Source organism: Mobula birostris, chromosome 11 (assembly GCF_030028105.1).
Source record: "Mobula birostris isolate sMobBir1 chromosome 11, sMobBir1.hap1, whole genome shotgun sequence".
Taxonomy (NCBI): Eukaryota; Metazoa; Chordata; class Chondrichthyes; order Myliobatiformes; family Myliobatidae; genus Mobula; species Mobula birostris.
The window spans coordinates 30,659,941-30,685,487 of record NC_092380.1 but is presented as its reverse complement, the minus strand read 5'-3'; the positions used below and the strand labels follow the sequence as shown (position 1 = coordinate 30,685,487).

The following is a 25,547-nucleotide window of genomic DNA, read 5'->3' as shown; positions in this document are numbered from 1 at the left end:
ACACAATAAAAATTTCTACATAACCAGATTATTTTCAGTGCTTAACATGAATGAGATTTTATCTCAAAAGTACTTCCTCTGAGTGAATAGCTCTGACCATCTTATTTTCCCATATCAGGATCCTGGTCTCCCTCTCCTTAATTGGCATGCTAACTTAAAACAATGAAGTTAATTTAAAGAGGGCAGTGGAAACTGAGCCCTCAGGGTGGAACATATCGATTTTGGGGCTATGGGGAAGGTGAAGTTATGGGAAGAGGCAGGAGAGAAGATCTGAGGCCAAGATCAGATCAGCCATGATCTTTCTGAATGGTAGACTAGGCCAGGGGGCCGAATTACCTTCTCATGCTGCTATTTCCTATGTAGCTTGGTTAAACTGGCTGAACCATCAAAAGAGGAAGGGTGTTGACAAAAAAATATTTTGGGGGCACTTTATGGACTTAGAAAATGAGAAAATCTGAACATTAAATAGATGAAAAGGACCCATTAACCCTACATTTGTTCTCTCTGTAAACTTATCAATGCAGTCTTGTGCCCCAGTCACATTTTCTGTTGAGCAGATACACCTTTCCAATAATCTAAAATATCATGTAAGTCTTCATCTTTAGCAAACTGGACTTTTTTTCGCAAGGCGTGTCCAGCGGCCATATACACCTCCTCCCGAGGGTGCTTTTTATAGGGACGGAATCTCTCCCAGATCTTGAGAGTGCTTTCCGACGAATATTCCGGGCTGGAAGAATATCCAGAGAACTGGTGTCTGGGAGAGAGCTGGGAGTAGGCAGAGTCCCTTTTGGATCGGGAGAGTGGCTTTAATAACGCGGACCTCTCTCTTATAGTGTCCCCATGTTCTTCGTAGTATAAGGCAGGGAAGGAGTGGCGATGCTCGCTGCTGTGGTAGGTTTGCTGTACCTCCAGATGGTGGATCTCTCCCGCTGCCACAGAAGGAAGACGCTTTAAGGAGGTGGGGGCCGGTGCACTCTTCTCGATGTATTTTGACTCTGCCTTGGAAGGAGGTTCGGGAATGTCGAGGCTGAAGACACGCGCGCTCTTCCCGGAGCCGCTCGATGAGATGCTGCAACGCTTTCGGGCCGCGTCCGCGCTGCTCTGGCGCTGCAGCGGGTAACCCCCTTCCTTGTAGGTGGGCGAGAGGAAACCGGGCCTCTCCAACTGGGAGGAGGAGGTGCTGGGCGTGATCTGGCGGTCAATGGACACCTCGGAGTCGGTGCCTATAAAGGCAGCGGAGTCCAGTTTCAATGCATCAATACAGTTGTTAATGATCTGATTGACCTTGTCCACCTCTTGGGCAATGGTAGAGATCTCTGCAGTTGACCCTTGCCCATTGTCTGTCTGTTTGGTCTCCTCTTCCTTGCGTTCTAAGGTTTCCCCGGTACGGACTTCGATATAGTTGCCCTTGGTGGTCTTGGGGGTCTCATTTATGTCCATTGGTTTAAATTGTCCTTTATCCCCTGACACAGATGGTAGCGAGGACATCCTCGATACCGAAATCGGCTGCTCGTGGAACTTCTGCATCTGGTGTATCATACTGCTGGTCTCAGACTCAGGCCCATACCTCATCTCCAAGATGGTTTTCTTAACATTAATGGACTTCTGCTTCTCCTCTTGGATCCTCCTTTTCCGCAGGCAATAGTAGACCACGCCCAGCACGATGACCATGCTAAACAAGCACCCCAGGATGGTCATGATGTAATGGGTGGTGGTGGAAGAATTGGAGGGCTGGCTTATCATCCTCCCTCTAGTGGCAAAGGTCAGGCAGGTGTGGTTGAACCTCTGTGACTTCTGGATGGAAGCCACGCAGAAGGTGTAATCAGTCAGGGCCTTCAGCTTCTCCAGCTTAATGTATTCCTTCCGGTTGCGCAGGTTGGTGACGTCTGAAACATAGCTGTTATTGTACTGAACGAGGATGTACATTCTGCTGTAGGGAGAAGGGATCTGAACGACCAGGGTGGCTCCGGTGATGGTCACGTGGTGCAGTTTGATGGTCGGGCTGTTCGAGGCGTCCAGTGTGAATGTTGTAATCGGCTCTGTTGACGAGAATTCGGCTGGGTTAATCCCCGAAGAGTAGGTTTCAGGGTCTTTGGAAGCCATGGGCGTGGAGAATGGAATGATCTTGACACCGTTCCGGCAAGAGGAAGTAAGGAGGGTGATGGCATTCCGGTGGCTGTTGGGCCTTGGGCTCAGGAGAGGGTAGCCCGCGTATTCTGCTGGACTCTCACACTGAAGCCGATCGTAGGTCTTGGTGATGTTGTTGAACTCGGCAAGCCAGTTGAGAAAGCCAACCAGCTCGCAGGAGCAGTTGAATGGGTTACCTGCCAGCTCACACACCATCAGACCACTGAGGCTGGTGAACGTGCTACCCTCTAGTTTCGCCAACCTGTTGGCAGACAGGTCAATGCTGATGAGGTTGGGGCACTCCCAGAAACTGTTGACCGAGATGCTCTCGATCAGGTTGTGCTGGACATACATGTACTCCAGCCTGGTTAGTCCTCGGAACATGTTCTCCGTGAGGTTGGTCAGCTTGTTGTAGCCCAACTGTAGCACACGCAGATTAGACTGAACCAAAAATGCCCCGTCTTCGATGTAGCTAATCTCGTTCTTCGTCAGGTTCAAGTCAGTTAGGTTGCCGAAGCGACTGAGGGAACTGTACAGGAGAACCTTCAGCTTGTTCTCGTTGAGGCGAAGGTCCAATACAGTGCTGTTGATGTGCTGAGGAATGGACTCGTAAGGAGGTTGGTTCTGACTGCAGATGGCCAGCCAAACATAACCTTTCTCCCCTTCAATCAGCCAGCAATCTCCACATGCGTTGCCAATCTGGCTCAGTAGAACAATTGCCACTAACAGCCCAACGCGGGCCATTCTTGATAAAGCAGCAACTAACGCTTAACACAGTTCTAGTAGTGAGGAGTGGCTACCATTAGTTTCAAATATAACCAGCAGCAGTGGATCAGTTCCTGTCATATCTGTGTTCATTGCTTTTAACAAATGGAAGCACTTGACAAATAAAAGTTGAATGAAGGAGAAGGAATCGAGGTTTTTCTTCAATGCTCCTGGGATATTTTCACTTCTTCAAAAGCCCATCCTTTTGAACAATAGTTCACTCTCTGGATTCTCATTCAGAAGCGAGATGCTCCAGGTCGTTCAGACGTATGGTGATCAATAAACCCTGCATCAATAAGACAAACAACAAATTACTGACAGGACTTTAACAGAAAAGGGATCACACCTACATTTTGTTTTCAACAGCATGAAATAAACTGACATTTAGACCATAAGATATAGGAGCAGAATTAGGCCATTTGGCCCATCGAGTATGCTCTACCATTCCATCATGGCTGATTTATTATCCTTCGCAACCCCATTCTCCTCTTTTCTCCCTGTAACCTTTGACACCCTGATTAAATACCATCAACCTCCACTTTAAATATACCCAATGACTTGGCTTCCAGAGCCATAGGTGGCAATGGATTCCACAGATTTACCACCCTCCAAGAAATTCCTTCCTGATGGGCCAAATTTTGCTCCTATGTCTTCTGAGCTTATGATAGGCATTCTAACTCCCAACATTGGATGCTTAAGAAAATATTGCCTCTTTTTATTCTTTTGCCAATCACATCTATTCTATGCAACACTCACCAACAATACACACCTTTATTCTAAGTTTTTGGCCCACCCTTGGCCCGAAATGTCATATGGTCATATGGCGTTCCGCCAATAGGAGGAGTCCTTTATTGCCGACACCCTGCAGGATTCGATAGACCTCTATCAGATTCCATCAAATACCCTTTTATGCCCTTTTTCAGAGCATGTCACAATCCTCTGAGACCTTTGAGTGGGTGCAGTTTTTTAAACATCTGTGGCTCTGCCTGGTTCTCGGTTACAATCTCACACTTTTCACCTTCTCTTTGGTGCCTCCTGAGCTCAAATAGTTTGATGTAGCCGGAGTAATCTCCAATTACTCCAAGGGTCTCAGCCCAAAACATGCACTGTTTATTCAATTCCATAGATCAGGGGTTTCCAGCCTGGGGGCTATGGAATCCTTGCTTACTGGAATTCATCCATGGCATAAAAAAGGCCAAGAACTCATGCCACAGATGGTGTCTGACCTGCTGAGTTGCTCCAGCACATTGTGTGTGTATCACCAATCCAAGCCTCACCTATCTTACACAGTGGACACCACTGCCAAGAAAGACCAGCAGCACCTCTACTTCCATAAGACCATAAACCATAAGATACAGGAGCAGAATTAGGTAATTTGACCCATATAGTCTGCTCCATCATTTCTTCATGGCTGATCCAATTTTCCTCTCAGCTCTAATTTCTTGCCTTCTAACCCTATCTCTTCATGCCCTGACCAATCAAGAATCTGTCAACCTCTACTTTAAATATACTCAAAGATTTGGCCTCCACAGCTCCATGGGGCAAAGAATTCCACAGATTCACCACTCTCTGTCTAAAGAAATTCCTTCTCATCTCCATGCTAAAAGGACACACCTCTATTCTGAGGCTACGCCCTCTGATTTTAGACTCTCCCACCATAGGAGGCATCCTCTTCACATCCACTCTATCAAGTCCTTTCACTATTCAATAGGTTTCAATGAGGTCACCCCTCATTATTCTAAATTCTAGCGAAAGCAAGCCTAAAGCCATCAAATGCTCTTCATATGACAAGCCATTCAATCCTGGGATCATTTTCATGAACCTCCTTTGAACCCTCTCCAGTTTCAGCACATCCTTTCAAGATAAGGGGCCCAAAACTGCTCACAATACTCCAAGTGAGGCCTCACCAGTGCTTTATAAAATTTCAACATTACGTCCTTGTTTTTATATTCTAGTCCTCTTGAAATGAATACTAACATCACATTTGCCTTCCTCACCATAGACTCAACCTGCAAATTAACCTTTAGGGAATCCTGCTCAAGGATTTCCAAGTCCCTTTGCACCTCAGTTTTTTTGTATTTTCTCTCCATTTAGAAAATGGTCTGCCTTTCATTTCTTTTACCAAAGTGCATGACCATACATTTCCTAACACTATATTCCATCTGCCATTTCTTTGCCCATTCTCTTAATCTGTCTAAGTCCTTCTGCAGCCTCTCTACTTCCTCAAAACTACCTGCCCCTTCACCTATCTTCGTATCATCTGCAAACTTTGCAATAAAGCCATCAATTCCATCATCCAAGTCATTGACATGTAAAGTAAATGAATTGGTCCCAACACAGACTCCCGTGAAACACTACTAGTCTGGGCAGCCAACCGGAAAAGGCTCTCTTTATTGCCACTCTTTGCCTCCTGCCAATCAGCCACTGCTTTATCCACGTCAGAATCTTTCCTGTAATACCATGGGCTCATAGCTTGTTAATAGCCTCACGTGTGGCACCTTGTTGAAGGCCTACAGAAATTTCAAATACACAACATCAACTGATTCTCTTTTGTCTATCCTGCTTGTTATTTCGTCAAAGAATCTGAACTGATTTGTCAGGCAAGATTTTCCCTTGAGTAAACCATGCTGTGTATGGCCTATTTTATCATGTACCTCTAAATACCCTGAAACCACATCCTTAATAATAGACTCCAACATCTTCCCAACCACTGAGGTCAGACTAACTGACCTATAGTTTCCTTTCATCTGCCTGTCTCCCTTCTTGAAGGGTGGAGTAACATTTGCAATTTTCCAGTCCTCCAGAACTATTCCAGAATCTAGTGATTCTGGAAAGATCATTACTAATGCCTCCACAATCCCTTCAGCCACCTCCTTCAGAACTCCGGGGTGTAGTCTATCTGGTCCAGGTGACTTACCTACCTTCAGACTTATCAGCTTCCCAAGAACCTTCTATCTAGTTATGATAGCTTCACACACTGCATGGCCTCTGACACCTGGAACTTCCACCATATTGTTAGTGTCTTCTACAGCGAAGACTGATGCAAAATACTTATTCAGTTCATCCGCCTTTTCATTGTCGCCCATTACTACATCTCCAGAATTGTATTCCAGCGGTCGGATATCCCCCCCTCACCTTTCTTTCACACTTTAAGTATCTGAAGAACCTTTTGGAATCCTGTTTAATATTATTGGCTAGTGTACTTTTGTATTCCACCTTTACCTTCTTAATAGTTTTTTTAGTTGCCTTCTGTTGGTTTTTAAAAGCTTTTCAATCCTCTAATTTCCCACTAATTTTTGCTCTATTATATACCCTCTCTTTGGCTTTTATGTTGGCTTTGACTTCTCGTTAGCTGAGGTTGTGTCATTTTTCCTTTGGAATACTTCTTCCTTTTTGTGATGTATATATCTTGCGCCTTCTGAATTGCTTCCAGAAATTCCAGCCATCGCTGCTCTGCCATTATCCCTGCCAGTGTTCCTTTCCAATCTATCCTGGCCAATTCCTCTCTCATGACTCTGTAATTCCCTTTACTCCATTGTAGTTCTGATACATCTGACTTTAGGTTCTCCTCAAATTTCAGGGTAAATTTGATCATATTATGAACACTTTCCCCAAAGGGTTCTTTTACCTTGAGGTCTCTAATCAATTCCAGCTCATTGCACAACACCCAGTCTAGAATAGCCGATCCCCTGTTGGCCTCAACCATCAGCTGCTCTAAAAAGCCATCTCATAGGCACTCTAAAAAATCCCCCCCTGGAATCCAGCACCAACCTGATTTTCACAATCTACTTGCATATTGAAATCTGCCATGACTATTGTAACGTTGCTCTTTAGGCATGCATTTTCTGTCTCCCATTGTAATTCATTGACCCATCCTTACTACTGTTTGGGGGTCTGCATACAACTCGCATCAAGGTCTTTTTACCCTTGCAGTTCCTTAGCTCCATCCACAATGATTCAACATCTTCCAACCCTATGTCACCTCTTTCTAATGTTTTGATCTTATTTTTTACCAACAGAGCAACGCTACCCCCTCTGCTTTCCTGCCTGTCCTTTCAATACAACGTGTAAATGTGTGTCCCTGCTATAATCTTCTTTCAGCCATGATTCAATGATGCCTGCAACATCATACCTGCCAATCTGCAACTGTGCTACAAATTCATTACCTTATTCAATATGCTGCATGCATTCAAATATAACACCTTGAATCCTGCATTCACCCTTTTCAATTTTGTCCTCCTTTTATATTGCAATTCATCCTGTTAACTGTAATTTTACCCTATCAACCGCCTCTCCTCACTGTACATTGCCTCTGTTTGTAAAGCAGCTACCTCATCTTCAGCACTATTATCCACCTTTCTGACGATACATCTTGCATTAAAATATATGCAGCTCAGGACACTAGTTGCACCATGCTCAATCTTTTGATTCCTAACTTTGTGTGAGGTCTTACCAACAGCTGCCTCCACATCCTCTCCACTAACTGTTCTGGCACTCTGGTTCCCATCCCCCTGAAACTTTAGTTTAAACCCCACCATGTAGCATTAACAAACTTTCCTGTTAGGATATTAGCCCCCCTCCAGTTCAGGTGCAAACCGTTCCCTCTGTACAGGTCCCACCTTCCCTGGAAGAGAACTCTGTGATCCAAAACTCTGATGCCCTCCCTCCTACACTAATTCCTTAGCCACCATGGTCCTGAAAAACATTGTCTCGTCTTTACTGTGTACCGTACCAGCAGTTATGGTTGAAATGACAATAAAAAGTGACTCAACTTGACTTGACTTTGACTTGATATTAAACTGTATAGCCTTCCTAGTTCTGGCCTCACTAGCGTATGGCATGGGTAGCAATCCTGAGATCACAATCCCAGAGGTCAAAGAAATTTGAGACGACCCCTTTGACACCAATATTATCCTATCTGGATGCATCATGGCTTGGTATGGCAACTGCTTTGCCCGAGACCACAAGAAGCCACAGTTTAGACATAGCTTAGAACATCATGAAACCCAGCACCCTCTCCATGGACTCAGTGAACACTGCCTCAGTAAAGTAGCCAGCACAATCAAACACCCCACCCACCTTGAGCATTCTCCTAACGGACAAACATAGAGATTTTAAAAGATTCATTTTATTGGTCATATGTACATCGAAACATCAAAACATACGGAGAAATTCGTCATTTCAATCCAAAGATATGTTGAGGGCGGCAGCAAGTAGTTGCCATGCTTCCGGAGCAAAAATAGCCTTCTCACAACTTACCAACACTAACTCAAGCACCCCTGGAATATGAGAGGAAACCATAGCACCCAAAGGAAACCCGCATAATGACAGCAAGAACGTACAAACTCCTTCCAGTCAACAGCGGGACTTGAACCACCACCTGTTCCATCGCCAGCACACCTCACCTGTTCCATCGCCAGCACACCTCACCTGTTCCATCGCCAGCACACTTCACCTGTTCCATCGCCAGCACACCTCACCTGTTCCATCGCCAGCACACCTCACCTGCTCCATCGCCAGCACACTTCACCTGCTCCATCGCCAGCACACTTCACCTGTTCCATTGCCAGCACACCTCACTTGTTCTATCGCCAGCACACCTCACCTGTTCCATCGCCAGCACACTTCACCTGTTCCATTGCCAGCACACCTCACCTGTTCCATGGCCAGCACACCTCACCTGTTCCATCGCCAGCACACCTCACCTGTTCCATTGACAGTACACCTCACCTGCCCCATGGCCAGCACACCTCACTTGTTCCATTGACAGCACACCTCACCTGTTCCATCACCAGCACACCTCACCAGCTCCATTGCCAGTACACCTCACCTGTTCCATTGACAGTATACTTCACCTGTTCCATTGTCAGCACACCTCACCTGTTCTTTCAATTGGCTTGTTCTATTGTACTTCAGTCTGCTTCAGACACCAGTTGGACTTGCTGTAATGGTTCTACAAACATCCAATTTTGCAATGTGCACTCAGCAGCCAATTTATTAGGTACAAGAGGTCTCTAATAAACTGACAACCGAGTGTATGTTCATTGTCTTCTACTGCTGTAGCCCATCCACTTCAAGGTTCAACATGTTCATTCAGAGGTGCCCTTCTGCACACCACTCTTGTAACAGTAGCTATTTGGGTTATTGTCACTTTCCTGTCAGCTTGAACCAGTCTGGCCATTCTCCTCTGACCTCTCTCATTAACAAGACATTTTAGCCCACAGAACTGCCACTCACGGGATGCTTTTTTTTTGTTCTTTGCACCTTTCTCTGTAAATCCTAGAGGTTGTTGTGCATGAAAATCCCAGGAGATCAGCAGTCTCTGAGATACTCAAATCACCCCATCTGTCACCAACAATCATTCCACAGTCAAAGTCACTTAGATCACATTTCTTCCCTATTCTGATGTATAGTCTGAATAATATTGGCCTTCCAGAACTTTCCATTAAAGAGCTCCACTGAGGTGTTGAGAAACTGAGAAAACACAGTTACGTGATCTCAAAATGAAAAAGTAGGTTTAATTTCAGTTTCCTAACATAAAGTCAAATAGTATTTCCAAGCAACATGAAATGTGACAACATTGACAGTCTTCTGAAGTCAGATCTCATAAAGGGAGAAAAAAAAATTGAGACATTTAGCACATCAACAAACCATTTAGCACATCAGAGCTTTTCCCTGCAGTACACTAACCCGGCAGTGTAATATCCAACTATATCCTGTTTCCCAGGTCCTTGTCCAAGAGATTATTTCAAACTTTTATCATCCTTCGATAAAAGTTCTTGTCAATATTTACTTTGAATAAAGTATTGTTTTTTTTGTCTTAATCGTAAAATGAGAGGGACATAATCACAGGCAAAATGGAGGGTTAAAATGAATGAATGTGTTTATTTATAGAGGTACAGAGCCGTACATCATTGAATCAGGCCAAAGTGCCCACCTAAGCTATTCCCATTTGCCCACAGTTGGCCCACATTCTCTAAATTTTCTCACCCCTGGCAGAAGACAGATACAGAATGCTCGAGGAACTCAGTATGTCAGGCAGCATCTATGGAAATGAATAAACAGTTAATTTTAGGCCAAGACCTTCCATTAAGTCCTGATGAAGGGTCTCAGCCCAAAACATTGACTGTATATTCCTCTCCGTAGATGCTGCCTGACCTTCTGTATTCCTCCTGCATTTTGTCGGTTTTGCTCTGGATTTCGGGCATCTGAAGAATCTCCTGTGATCATGATTTCCTGACCATGTACCTGCCCAAATATATTTTAAAGATTGCAATTGTACCTGCCTAAATCACTTCCTCTGGCAGCTCATTCCATATACACACCACTCTTTTTGTGGAAAAATTGTCCCTCAAGTCCCTTATAAATCTTCCCCTCTTACCTTAAACCTTTGCTCTCTGGCTTTTGTTGTCCTGTGAAAAATACTATGTGCATTTACCCTATCTATGCCCCTTATGGTGTTATACACCTCTTAAGGTCACTCATCAGTCTCTCCCCCTCCAAGAAATGAAGTCCAAACCTTCCCGCCGTTCCCTGAAACCCTGGTAACATTCTCATTATCTTCTTTGCATTCTCCCCTGCTTAGTGATGATAAAAAGATAACTGGAGCTGTACACAACACTCCAAGTGTGGCCTCACCAACGTCTTCTACAACTGGAACATAACACCACAACTCCTCTACTCAGAAACCTGACTGGTGAAGTTATGAACTGACAATAGGGAAACAGGATAAATTTTGCAGGTCTGAGACCTTGCCAAAGTTCTTTGACCTTAACCGTTACCTTCCAGGGATGCTGTCTGACACGTTGAGTGTCCCAAACATTTTTCATAAATCAAGATCCTGTCTGCCCTAGGGCAGAGCAGGGGAATCAATCATACCTCGTGTCCTGGGAGACAACTTAACTTTCTTTCGCCAATCCTCATTGAGGGGTCAGTGGTGGAAAGGGTGAGCAGTTTCAAGTTCCTGGGTGTCAAGATCTCAGAGGATCTATCCTAGGCTGATCACATCTTCGAAATCACTAATTAACGCGGACAAAATGCTGGAGGAACTCAGCAGCTCATGCAGCATCTATGGGGAAGAATAAAGGGAATCTGTTCAAAACATCAGCTTCTCCATTCCTCTCCATAGATGCCACCTGACCTGCTGAGATCCTCCAGCATTTGCTTTGATGTCCAGCATCTGCAGAATCGCTTCTGTTTTTGATCTGCAATTACAGCGAAGGCTTGCCAGCATCTTTACTTCATTGGGAGATTTGGTATTTCACCAAAGTCTCCAGCAATTTCTGACTGCTTGTATCACCACTTGTTAAGTCCTAATGAAGAGTCTCAGCCAGAAACATTGACTGTTTATTCCTGTCCATGGATGCTGCTTGACCTGCTGAGTTCCTCCAGCATTTTGTGTGTGTGCATTCCTCACTTTGACTGTTGTGCTTCATGCTTTGTCAGACTTTATCCGTGATCCAGTTTCACAGATCCTCATCGTGTTTGAGGCTGTAAAGGTTACCATCAAATCACTTGCCCAGATTAATTAAACTCCTCCAGATTCACCACTGATGTAATCTTTATAAAGACTGCTAGCTGATGAGTTCAGGGTGTCTGTTGGAATTCGCTTCTGAGAACCAGACAGCAGATTTAGACAGTGTTCAGATGAACATAACAACAATGCTAAAATGTGCAAAATGAATTTTATAGGCATTAGCATTCTGTAAGAATAGGCAGCAATGCCTCTGCCAAGATCTAGACACTGATGCCTCCTACTCTACTCCTTGCACACTTACAATTGCTGGCCAGATTCTACTCTAGCTCTAACTACAAGTTTGCAGATGATATCACTGTAGTGGGCCTCATCTCAAATAACAATGAGTCCCGGTACAGGAAGCAGATAGGGAGCTTAGGGACATGGAGCCATGACAACAAACTTTCCCTCAATGTCAGTAAAACAAACGAGCTGGTCACTGACTCAGGAAGCGGGTGGTGGTGTACCTGCTCCCTTCTACAACAATGGCATTGAGGTTGAGAGGGTTGAAAGCTTCAAGTTCCCGGGTGTGAACATCACCTGGTCCAACCACGTGGACACCAAGACGAAGAAAGCTCACCAACATCTCTACTTCCACAGGAGCTAGAGAAATTCGGCATGTCCCGTTGACTCTCACCACTTTTTCTCTTTGCACCATAGAGAACGTACTAACTTTGTGCATCACAGCTTGGCACGGCAACTGCTCTGCACATGACCGCAGTACATCAGGGAATCCAACCTCTCCACGATAGACTCTGTCTACACTTCTCACTGCCTCAGTAAACCAAAGCCAGCATAATTAAAGATCACACCTACCTTGCACATCCTCTCTTCTCTCTCCTATCAGGCAGAAGGTAAAAACCCTGAAAGCACGTCCCACCAGGCTCAAGGACAGCTACTACCTCACTGTTATAAGACTATTGAATGGGTCCCTAGTACAATGAGATGGACCCTTGACCTTCCAATCTATTCCATTATGATCATGCACCTTATTGTTTACCTGCACTGCACCTTCTCTGCGACTGTAACTCTTGTTCGGCATTGTTATCGAAAAACCTTCTTCTACCTCAATGTACTATGCATTACGCTGACCTGTATGAACAGCGCGCAGGACAAGCTTTGCACTGTATGTTGTACATGTGACATTACTAAACCAATACTAATTCCAATTGTGCAGATGTGACAGTACAAAGCAAATATCTAACACATTCTTATCAACGTTGAGATCACAGAACAAAGGTTATTGGAATCATTTCATGTTCCGTCACACACACACAGACACACAAACCATCACTCACATACACACACACACACACACACACACAAACCATCACACACACACACACAAATCATCACTCACATACACATACACACACAAACCATCACTCACATACACGCACACACACACATAGACACACAAACCATCACACACACACACACACAAACCATCACACACACACACACACAAACCATCACTCACATACACACACACAGACACACAAACCATCACACACACACACACACACACACACACAAAACGCACACACTCAGAGTTAGAACAATATATATCGTTGGAACAGAGGAAATTGAATGGTGTTCTTATAGAATTGTTTAAAATCTTAGACCCCCAGGTAGTCCACAGCAGCAGTGATTGATAAGTTTGTGGCCTAAGGTAGAAGGAGATGAGTTATACAGCTCTCGTTATATGCACGTGCAGTTCAACTCTTTAAGTGAAAATGCAGAAAGTTTGAAGTTAGTAACTCATATCTTTCTACCTTAGGTCATGAACCATATCAACCACACCATGCTGTGGACCACTTCTGGAGGTCCAAGACACCGGCTTCTACAAAGAAGGGATCCGTATGCTCCACGACCACTGGACTAAGTGTGTAAATGTAGGAAAAATAAATGTGCTAGGTTTTCTAAAACTGACTCATTCTACCTTAGGCCACAAACTTATCAATCACCCCTCGTACTTATCACTATACTATATCTAAACATGGATTTTCTGGAGTTTCTGCAAGCAATTTGGAAGAAACAGTATAGATGCATCCCAAATAAGTATCGTAAAGGCAGGTGGCACAACCAGGTCTGACAAGGGAAGTCAAAAGCAACATTCAAGTAAAAGGGAGGACACATAATAAGATTGGGAAGCTTTTAAAAACCTACAGAGGGCAACTAAAAAGCCTCAAGGAGGGAAAAGATGCAATACGTAGGTAAGCTAGCCAATAATATCAAAGAGGGTACCAAAAGGTTTTTCAGATATGTAAAGAGTAAAAGAGAAGCAGGAGTAGATATCGGACTCTGGGAAGATGATGCTGGAGAGGTAATAATGGGAGACAAACTAAAAGGAAATGGTGGACAAACTAAATATGTATTTTGCATCCATCTTCACTCTGGAAGACACTAGCAGTATGCCAGAAGTTTGAGAGCGTCAGGGGACAGAGGTAAGTGCTACTACTAGGGAGAAGGTGTTTGGGAAGCTGAAAGGTCTGAAGGTATTTAAGTCATCAGATGGACTACACCTGAGGGTTCCAAAAGAGGTGGCTGATGAGATTGAGGAGGCACTAGCAATGATCTTTCCAGAATCACTAGATTCTGGCTTGGTTCCGGAGGACTGGAAAATTGCAAATGTCATTCCATTCTTCAAGAAGGGAGAGAGGCAGAAGAAAGGAAACTATAGCCAGTTTGCCTGATGTAGTGGTTGGAAAGATGTTGGAGTTGATTTTTAAGAATGTGCTTTGGAGGCACATGATAAAATAGGCCGATCCTTAAGGGAAAATTCTGCCTGACAAATCTGTTGGAATTCTTTGAGGAAATAACAGGCAGGATAGACAAAAGAGAATCGGTGGATTTTGGGTACTTGGAATTTCAGAAGGCCTTTGACAAGCTGTTGCACTTCAGACTGCTTAACGAGATAAGAGCCCATAGAATTACAGGGAAGATTCTAGCATGGATAGAGCATTGGCTGATTGACAGGAGCCAAAGAGTGGAAATAAATGGAGCCATTTCTGATTGGCTGCCAATGACTAGTGATGCTCTATAGGGGTTTGTGTTGGGACCACTTATTTTTATGTCATATGTCAATGATCTGGATGAAGGAAGTGATGGCTTTGTGGCCAAGTTTGTGGATGATATGAAAATAATTGGAGAGGCAGGTAGAATTAAGGAAGTAGACGGACTTAGACAGGTTAGGAGCATGGGCAAAGAAATGGCAGATAGAATACAGTGTTGCAAAGTGTATGGTCATGCACTTTGGTGGAAGAAGTATTTTCTAAGTGGAGAGAAAATTCAGAAATCTGAGGTGGAAAAGAACTTGGGAGTCCTTGTGCAGAATTCCCTAAAAGTTAACTTGCAGGCTGAGTCAGTGGTAAGGAAGGCAAATGCAATGTTAGCATTCATTTTCAGAGGACTAGGATATAAAATCAAAGATGTAATGTTGGGGCTTTATAAGGCACTGGTGAGGCCTCACTTGGAATACTTAAAGCACTTTGGGGGTCTTTATCTAAGAAAGGATATGCTGACTTTGGAGACGGTTCAAAAGAGGTTCACGAAATGATTCTGGGAATGAAAGTCTTGTCATATAAGGAGCGTTTGATGGCTCTGGGACTCAACTCACTGGAATAATGAGGGGTGACCTCTTTGAAATCTACCAAATATTGAAAGGCCTAGATAGAATGGATGTGGAGAGGATGTTTCCTATGGTGACGGAGTCTAGGACCAGAGGGCACAGCTTCAGAATAGAATGACGTCCATTTAGAACAGAGGTGGGGAAGAATTTCTTTAGCCAGAGGATGGTGAATCTGTGGAATTCATTGCCAGAGGTGGCTGTGGAGGCCAGGTCACTGGGTGCATTTAAGGCAGAAGTTGATAGGTTCTTGATTCAACAGGATGTGAAAGGTTATGGGAAGAAAGCAGGAGAATGGAGTTGAGAGGGAAAATGGATCAGCCATGATGAATTGGCGGAACAGAGCCGATGGGCCAAATGGTCTTCTGGTCATGCAGAGAAATGCGACATTTACATTAACAGCTGACATAACCTGGGGGCAGCCCACAAGTGTCACCACACGTTCCGGCGCTAACATAGCACACACACAATGCTGGATAAAAAAACACAGAACACAACAAGCAACAAAACAACAGCAACAAAAACAAGCTGTGTTCCTCCCTCCTGCCCACCCACACACACACAGACAGTCCTTCAATCCCACAACAGGCCTCCAGGCAATGTTAGTATAATTTAAGAAGCAGTTAGATAGGTACAAGGAGGGCCAGGGCTTAGGGAGAGATGGGCTGAATGCAGGAAGTTGGAGCCAGCTTTGTGGACACTGTGGTTGGCATGGAAACTGTGGTCCAAAAGGCCTGTGTCTGTGCTGTATGGCTCTGTGACTCTAAAATGTTGTCATGACTTTCTGTACGAGTATCATCATATTGAATGCAAACTTTATGTATTCTCCATTTTCCCATTTTGATGATTACTGCAACAACTCAGTCAAGATATAAACAACTAACAGAATCCAAAAAAGTATACCAGCATGCTAATCTTTCTTCACACAGGTTCAGTGTATTACCTCTGCGGTAATGCTGTTCTTCAAATTCCTGCAACTGGTTTATAAATTTCCTTATCCCATGAAAAGAAATTGTTTTACATCCCCTAACAAATTAAGCAGCTGAAGAGCTGCTTTAACACATTGTTTTAAGGCACTGGGTGCATTTCCTGTTTCTCATTCCCACAAAATAAAAAGGGTCCTGTGGTATTTAACTTTCTACCAGAAGATCACCAGTGTGTATCCCAAAGATGACTGAGAATTAAACTCCACACAGCTTCACTTGAGTGTAGGCAAAGGTGTCTGTCTGTTGTCTGCCCAGGCTAGAGAGAGAGAGAGAGAGAGAGAGAGAGAGAGAGAGAGTGGTGGATATATGGAATGCTCTGCCCCAGAAGGCTGTGGAGGCCAAGTCTCTGGATGCTTTCAAAAAAGAGATGGATAGAGCTCTTAAAGATAGCGGAATCAAAGGTTATGGGGATAAGGCAGGAAAAGGGTACTGATTGTGGATGATCAGCCATGATCACAGTGAATGGCGGTGCTGGCTCGAAGGGCCGAATGGCCTACTCCTGCACCTATTGTCTATTGTCTGTTGTCTATTAAAGAGGTGTGTTGGAGGGATACTTGCTCTGTGTGTGAATCAGCCACGATGAAATGGTGGAGCAGACTCAATGGGCCAAATGGCCTAATTTTTCTCCTAAGCCTTAAGTCTTAAATCTTAGGTGTAATGGGAAGCACGATGACGTAGCAGTTAGTGCAATCATTTTACAGCGACAGCAATCACCAATCGGAGACTTTAACAATGTGGTAAAACATGGCTTCTGCTGGAGTTGTCAGAGATACAGCTCAGGGCTTACAAGAATAATTACGATGATAACACATTAAGCTATGCGAGAAGAGTTTAAATGAAGATCTGGGCTCATCACTTGACATTTAAATGATGGCACTTAATCTCTGCACTGCTACCCCAGTACCACATCAAATCCTTAACTATCAGCTTAAAATTGGTGAATTAGAGACAGGTTTCCTTCAATTACTATTTAGGTGCAGTGTAGTAATTATAGATTATATGATGAATGGCATGTAATCAAGATTAAATTTTGGTAAATAAGGTATTTAATATACGCCAAATGTGTGCTGCATAAATAAGAAGGTGTTTATCTTGAGACTTGTTATGTAGGAAAATCATTCATATTATTGTTTCTCTGTTGAGTTATTTTGCACCTTTGAAGCGCTTTTAAGAAGGCTTTTGGCATGCTCATTCCATCAGCCAACCCTGATGAAGGGTCTGGGCTCCAAACATCGACTCTATTCCGTTCCATAGATGCTGTCTGGCCTGCTGAGCTCCTCCAGCATTTGGTGTGTGTTCCTTTTGACATGCCGGCCTTGCCAGTCAGGACATTGAAAAGAGAAAGGTTGGGAGACAGTGATTGTGCAAGACGTTGGTGAGGTCACATTTGCAGCACAGAGTTCAACTTTGATCACCCTGTTACAGGGAGGATTGATTAAACTGAATATAATGCAAAAGTATTTCAGAGGATGTTGCCAGGACTTGGAGGTGAGCTTAGAAGGGCTGGGCCTTTACTCCTTGCAGCATCCAAGACTGAAGTGTGATCTAATGGAGGTATTTAACATCCAGAGGGACATAGAGAGGTTGAGTGTTGTTTTTCCCCAGGATTTGGGGGTCAGAAACTAGAGGACATAGTTTTAAATTACGGCTGAAAAGTGTAATAGAAACCCGAAGGTTAAATTATTTTACCCAGTGCGTGGGAAATACATGGAATCACCTTCCAGAGGAAATGGTTGAGGCAGACACATTTGATACAGTTAAAAGGTAAGTGGACAGATATATGGATGTCCAGAGATTAGCGGTCTATTGGTTAAGTGCTGGGAAATGGGGTTGAATTCTCATCTTGATTGGCATGAGTACTTATGGGTCAAGGGGTCTTTTACTATGATGTATGACTAAAACTCTATAAACGTACTAAAAATAAAATCAGGAGCCAAGCAGCAGATAAGAGTGAAATATTGATACAAAGTCAGCTGAAATACTAAGAAGGAAAAGTCTTCCTCACCATTGAGCACATCCACAAGGAACGAAGCCACAAGAAAGCAGCATCCGTCATCGTGGTCTCCAACCATCCAGGCCATGTACTCTTCTTACTACCTACCACCAGAAAGGAGGTACAGCAGCCTTCAGTCTGACATCACCAGGTTCAGGAACAGTTACTACCCTTCAACCATCAGGCTCCTGAACTAGCGTGGATAGCTTCACTCACCTCAACAATGAACTCATTCCACAACCTATGAACTCAGTTTCAAGAACTCTACAAATCAGTATTATTTATTTATTATTATCATTAATCATTTTTTGTAGTTGCACAGTTTGTCTTTGTGTGTAGTTTTCTTTGTTCTATTGTGAATGCCTGCAGGAAAATGAATCTCAGGGTTGTATATGGTGACATATATGTACCTTGATAATAAATTTACTTTGAACTTTGGACTTAGACAGAATAACAGTTCAGCATGGACTAGATGGGCCAAACGACCATTTCTATAGTGCTCTATTATCGGCAACATTTCAACCAAAGCAAAATACCGCAGACTCTAGAGATTTAAAATAAAAACCACTGGAAGAATCAGCCGATCAGAAAGTTGGGAGGGGCTTGGATGGAGAGGTATCAATCTGAAATGTTAATTTTGTTTCTTTCTCCATGGTTCCTGGCTGCATACTTCATCTAATTCAGGGGTCCCCAACCTTTTTTGCACAGCAGACTAGTTTAGTATTGACAATATTCTTACGGACCAGCCGACCGGTGGGGGTGGGGGGTGGGTGTTCAAGTAGGGTTAAACTCACCTCAACATGTCTTTTACAGTTAGGGTTGCCAACTTTCTCACTCCCAAATAAGGGACAAAAGTAGCCGTCAAATCCCGGGACACTTTACCCCAGCGAAGACTACCATGACCATGAAGCCTTGTGTGCGCGTGCGAGCGATTATTTCCTCACAAATTGGTTTTGCCTTCATCTTCCCGACTATAGTGTACATGCATTATTTCTACTTTATATAGGTTGTGTATTTATCATATCATTCCTGTTTTTACTATATGTTAGTGTTATTTATTTTCAGCTTTGTGTGTTATTTAGTATGATTTGTTCAGTTATTTTTTGAGTCTGGGAACGCTCAAAAATTTTTCCCATATCAATTAATGGTAATTGCTTCTTCATTTCACGCCATTTCGGCACGAAAGGTTTCATAGGAACACTCTACCTTAGCGGGGGAAATACGGGACAAGGGCGGTCCTGTACGGGACAAACCAATTTAGCCCAATATACTGGATGTCCCGGCAAATATGGGACAGTTGGCAACCCTATGTTCAAGTTCAACAGTGCGTGACAGGGAATGAGGAAAGTTGCAGCTGACTCGTATCGTTTCCTTACGGCCCGGTAGCACATTCTTTGCAGCCCAGTACCGGTCCACGTCCTGGCAGTTGGGGATCGCTGATCTAATTACTTTCCCCTTTTTTGTTTGACATTAGCTTTTTGAGTCAACACAGGGAGACGGGAGTGATCAGTTTCCATCCATCAGAACGGTGTCCATGTTGAAAAACGGATATGTGACTCTCTATGAATGTCCCTCAGCTGGTGGCGCAGTGGTAGAGCCACTGCCTCATAGCTGCAAGGATCCGGGTTCAAATCCAACCTCGGATACTATCTGTGTGGAGTTTATACCTTCTCTGTGATACCCTTGTAATTAAGCATGTAGATGATTCAAGGAAACTTGGAGGGGGAGTTTATGGGAAGAACATAAAAATGGGATGAACGTAGGATTAATGTAAATGGGGGTCTGTGGTCGGCACAAACTCTGTGGGTTGAAGGACTTCATGCTGTGTTGTATACTGTGACTGATTGTTTTGTCAAAACCCCAGTGAACATGACTAATCCCAAGGATGTCCTGGCTGGCTGCTGTTAATTAACCCTGGTGGGAGAATAAGGGGAATTGATAAGGGGTATTCCTGACTAGAAAAAAGGGTACAGGGAAACTAGGGGAGTCTTGGACTGATGGAATTGCTCTGAGGGCTTTGTATATATAGACTCCTCATTTTTGTTCTGAATGCTATTTGCTTACTTTTATTGTTTGCACGATTTGATTTTTTTTCTCTCTGCACAGGGGTGTTAGATGGTCTTTTCTTATAGGTTTCTCAAGGTTGCATATTGTATACATACTTCGATAATAAATGTACTTTGAACTTTGAGAGGTGATGGCCTCCTTCCATGCCAGTAGGAAAAATGGTAATGTCTAACAATCACGACCATCTTTGAGTAATTCATTCAAAGTGAAATGGGTGAAGCAATCGAAGTTCAAAGTTCAAAGTATATTTATTATTAAAGTGCATATATGTCAGTATATACAGACAAACAACCAATGTGTAAAGGCAACAAAAGGAAAAACAATGTAATAATAAATAAACAAATAATACTGAGAACCTGAATGATAGAGGCCTTGAAGGTGAGTTCATAGGTTGTGAAATCAGATCGATATTGAGGCGAGAGATGTTATCCACGCTGGTTCAGGACCCTGATGTTTGAGGGATAATAACTGTTCCTGAATCTGATGATGTCGGTCCTGAGGCTCCTGTACCTCCTTCCTGATGGCAACAGTGAGAAGACAGCATCGTCTGGATGATGAAGGTCCTTAATGATGGATGCCGTTTTCCTGCAACGCTGGTGCTTGGAGATGCTTTCAATGGTGGGGTGGGCTTTACCTGTGGTGGACTGGGCCATATCCAGTATATTCATGTACATGGATACCCACTGGGGTCCAAAGGAGTTTAGCCTTCAGAAAGCTCGGTGCAGGGCTGGATGGGGTTGGTTTATTATTCTCAGGTGCACTGAGATGCAGTTGAAAACGTCTGATTGTGTGTATCCAGGACGATCATGTTGTGCATAAGATCATCACGGTAGTGAAATGAAAGCAGACTGTAGAGATCAGCCTACACCATTCTTACCTCTCTCGTAGGGTATTTAACTTGTGTACTGAAGTTCAAAGTTCAAGGCAAATTTATTATCAGTCTACTTCTGTACTCCGCTGAGACTCACTTGCTTTCAGACACCCACAGGGAATAGAGAAATACAAGAGAGTTTTACAAAAAGCTATACATAAACAGAAAAAGACTGACCAACAACCTATAAGCAAAAGAAGACAAACTGTGTAAATAAAAATGATACTGAGAACATGAGTTGTAAAGAGTCATTGAAAGTGAGCCTGTAGTTCATGGAATGAGTTCAGTGTCGGGGTGAGTGAAGTTATCCACGTCGGTTCAGGAGCCTGATGTCTGTAGGGTAATAACTGTTCCTGATACTGAGGCCCCTGTACCTGCTGCCTTATGCTAGTAACAAGAAGAGGGCATGGTTTGGATGATGAGGGTTTTTGATCATGGATGCTGCTTTCTTCTGGCAGGTCCCATGTAAATGTAGCCAATGGTGGGGCAGGAAGGCTATGTTGACTGTGCACTGCCAGGCTGCTGAGGCTTGGGGCTCTGATTCAGATGCCACACTGATGTTTTCCTCGGGGCACAAAACATTCTACGGTCACCAAAGACTCGAGCAAACTGCTACCGATGCACGGGGGAGAGCATTCTGACTGGCCGCACCATAGTCGGGCGTGGCGGCTCCCATGCATAGGAGCAAAAGAGGCTACAGAGGGTCGTAGGGCCGGCCCCTCAATCACAGGCTCACCCGCCAATGAGGAGATCTTCAAAAGGCGGTGCCTCAAGAAGGTAGTCATCCATCTTTAAAGACCCTCAGCATGCAGGACTTGCCCTCTTTTCATTACCATCAGAAACAGAATCAGGTTTATTATCACCGGTGAAATTTGTTAACTTAGCAGCAGCAGTTCTCTAGAAAAATAAATAAATAATAAGTCAATTACAGTATACGTAGATTGGAGATTAAAAATCGTGTAAAAAACAGAAATAATATATATTGAAAAAGTGGAGCTAGTGTTCACAGGTTCAATGTTCATTTAGGAGTCAGATGGCAGAGTGGAAGAAGCTGTTCCTGAAATCGCTGAGTGTGTGCCTTCAGGCTCCTGTACCTCCTGCCCAATGGTAACAGTGAGAAAAGGGCATGCCCTGGGTGCTGGAGGTCCTTAATAATGGATGCTGCCTTTCTGAGACACTGCTCCTTGAAGATGCCCTGGGCGCTTTGTAGGCTAGTACCCAAGATGGAGCTGACTAGATTTACAACCCTGTGCAGCTCCTTTCGGTCCTGTGCAGTAGTTCCCGCCTCCGCCCCCCCCCCCCCATACCAGACAGTGATGCAGCCTGTCAGAATGCTCTCCATGGTACCTTTATGGAAGTTTTTGAGTGTTTTTGTTGACATACCAAATCTCTTCAAACTCCTAATGAGATATAGTTGCTGTCTTGCCTTCTTTATAGCTGTATCAATATGTTGGGACCAGGTTAGATCCTCAGAGATCTTGACACCCAGGAACTCATCAGAGAGGAGATAGAGTACAGGAGCCTGAAGACCCACACTCAACACCTTAGGAACAGCTTCTTCCTTTCTGCCATCAGATTTCTGAAAGAACTATGAACACTACCTCACTTTTCCTCTTTTGTACTACTTGCTTATTTCAAATTTTATTCTAATTATAGTAATTTTTTGTGTCTTGCATTGTACTGCGGCCACAAACCAACAAAGTTCACAGCATATGTCCATGAACCTGTTGATCTATCTTGTCCATTCTCCTCTGCACTAACTATTTTATTGATTATTGTAACTTACGATAATTTTTTTGTCTTTCACTGTACTGTTGCCACAAAACAACAAATTTCAGGACATACATTATGTCAGTGATGACAAATCTGATTCTGATTTTGAACAGAACAAGGGTTACTCTGCAAGCCCACATTAATTCCTCACCTAACAAAACCAAAGTTCCCAATTATCTGTTTATTATGCTGTTGCTCTGTGTGGGAGCTTGCTGTGCACAAATTGGAAGCTGTGTTTCCAACATTAGGGTATCATTAGTTTCACCTTGCAAATACTTAATTGGATCTACAGTTCTCTGGAACATGCTGTGGTCATCAAAGATGCTTTAGAAGAAAAATGCATTTCTCAAGATACTTGGATAAGCCAACTTACATTAATTCTTGCTAAGATACGCAATTTTGTAATTCCACCACTCTGAAAAAAATAGAGTTTAAAAAAGAATTTATTGCTGTCTGACATGCCTAAGTAATGAGGGTGCTATTTGTCAGCCCACTGTGGCTTCACATCTCCAACTTAATTACAGCCTCTGGCCATTGACTCTTTATCACGTCTGTCACAATAGGCTTCTGGGAAAGATGTTCAGCTCAACTTATTTTAATGGAAGGGGAAATTCAGGGAGCCTGCCCTGATAGACACTGATTGATAGGGGAGCAAGTTGTCAGCTGCTAAAGGACTGATTTGCTGCCACATGCTTCTAACTAGTTATGGTGGACGATATGAAGATAGGTGGAGGGGCAGGTAGTGTGAGGGAAGCAGGGAGACTGCAGAAGGACTTAGACAGATTAGGAGAATGAACTAAGTAGTGGCAGGTGGAATACAAAGTAGGGAAGTGCGGTTTAACAGAAGGAATAAACAGGGAGTACATTCAGAAATCAGAAAGGGACTTGAGTGTTCTTGTGCAGGATTTCCTAAAGGTTAACGTGCAGGTTGAGTCGGTGGTAAGGAAGGCAAATGCAAAATAGCATTGATTTTGAGAGGACTAGAGTATAAATGAAAGGGTGTGATGCTGAGGCTCTATAAGGTACCGGTGAGGCCTCTGTTGGGGTATTGTGAGCAGTTTTGGGCCCTTATCTAGGAAAAATGTGCTGACATCAGTGACGGTCCAGAGGAGGTTTGCAAGAATGATCTCAGGAATGAAAGGGTTAACATATAAGGAGAGTTTGATGGTTCTGGGTCTGTACTCACTGGACTTTAGAAGAATGGGGGGGGGGAATTTCATTGAAACCTATCAAATATTGAAAGGCCTAGATAGAGTAGACATGGAGAGGATGTTTCCTACAGTGAGGGAGTCTAGGACCAGAGGGCACAGCTTCGGAATAGATGGATGTCCATTTAGAATAGAGATTAGGAAGAACTGGGAACTAGGAAGAAGGTGGTGAATCTGTGGAATACATGGCCACAGACGACTTGCCACAGGCCAGGTCATTGGGTGTATTTAAAGCAGAGGTTGATAGGTTCATAATTAGTAAGGGCATCAAAGATTACAGGGAGAAGGGAGGAGAATGGAATTGAGAGGGATAATAAATCAACCATGATGGAATGGCAGAGAAAACCTGATGGGCCAAACAGTCTAATTCTGCTCCAATGCCTTATGGTCTTATGATTATCGGACTCTTCAATAGATAAAGAGTTCGTACAAAAAAAGTTGAACTCTTGATTTCCCAAGTTAACTGTCATGACCCTTAAACCTTATCTGATTACCTGCACTGCACTTCCTGTATAGCTGCAAAGCTATTTGCTGCCTTGTGGTTTTCTGTTAACTACCATCATCCGGCTAGCTGACAAAAGTGTTTCCCTGTACCTTGGTTCATGAAACAATAGTAAAACAATACCAATAAAGTGGCCAGTTATTCAGTCAAGCTTTGACTCTGCTCTCTCCCGATTCATTTCCCTACGCTTTTCAAAATTAGAATTAACTACAGTTCGATTTCCGTCCCTCACTCACCCAAAGGTCAAAACATCCCAAACACAAGAGATTCTGCAGATAACAACACACATCAAAGTTGCTGGTGAACGCAGCAGGCCAGGCAGCATCTCTAGGAAGAGGTGCAGTCAACGTTTCAGGCCGAGACCCTTTGTCAGGACTGCAGAATTCATCAAGGTTCTGCAGATGCTGGCAAACCTGAGTTTCACACTCAAAATGCTACAGGAACTCAGTGGGTCAGCCACCATCAATGGAAAGGAATAAAGAGTCGACGTTTTGGGCAAAGGCACACAAAATGCTGGAGAAAATCAGCAGGTCATACAGCATCTACGGAGGGGTTTCAGGCCAAGACCATTCATTAGGACCAAAAATGAAGGGGGAAAAAGCTAGAATAAGAAGGTGGGGGAGGCGAAGGTGTACAAGCTGGCAGGTGATAGGTGAAGCCAGGCATGGGGGGATGGTAGATGAGTGGGGGAGGGAGAGATGAAGGGAGAAGCAAGGAGATGATAGGTGGAAGATAAATGAAGAAGAAGAAATCTGATTGGAGAGGAGAGTAGACCACGGGAGAAAGGGAAGGAGGAGGGGCACCAGAGGAGGTGATAGGCAGGTGAGGAGAAGCGAAGGGGTGCGAGGGGAGCCAGAATGTGGAATGGAAATAGAGAGAGGCGGGAGGTGAAAGTAATGAATGGAAGTTACAGAAATCGATGTTCATGCAGACAGGTTAGAGGCTAACCAGATGGAATATGAGCTGTTATTTCTCCAACCTGAGAGTGGCTTCGCTGTGGCAGTAGAGAAGGCAATAGACCAACATGCTGGAATGGGAATAGGAGGTAGAGTTGAAGTGGATGGCCATTGGGAAATCCTGTCTGTTGCAGCGAATGCAGTGAAGGTGCTCGA

The 25,547-nt window shown here is 43.8% G+C and overlaps 1 protein-coding gene across 1 annotated transcript; it reads right to left on the bottom strand.

Moving 5' to 3' along the window:
- Nucleotides 1-537: 537 nt before the first annotated feature.
- Nucleotides 538-2,871, bottom strand: LOC140205466 (protein phosphatase 1 regulatory subunit 29-like). Its single transcript, XM_072273073.1, has one exon. The coding sequence runs from the start codon at nucleotides 2,869-2,871 to the stop codon at nucleotides 538-540; it is 2,334 nt and encodes a 777-aa protein (XP_072129174.1).
- Nucleotides 2,872-25,547: the final 22,676 nt, after the last annotated feature.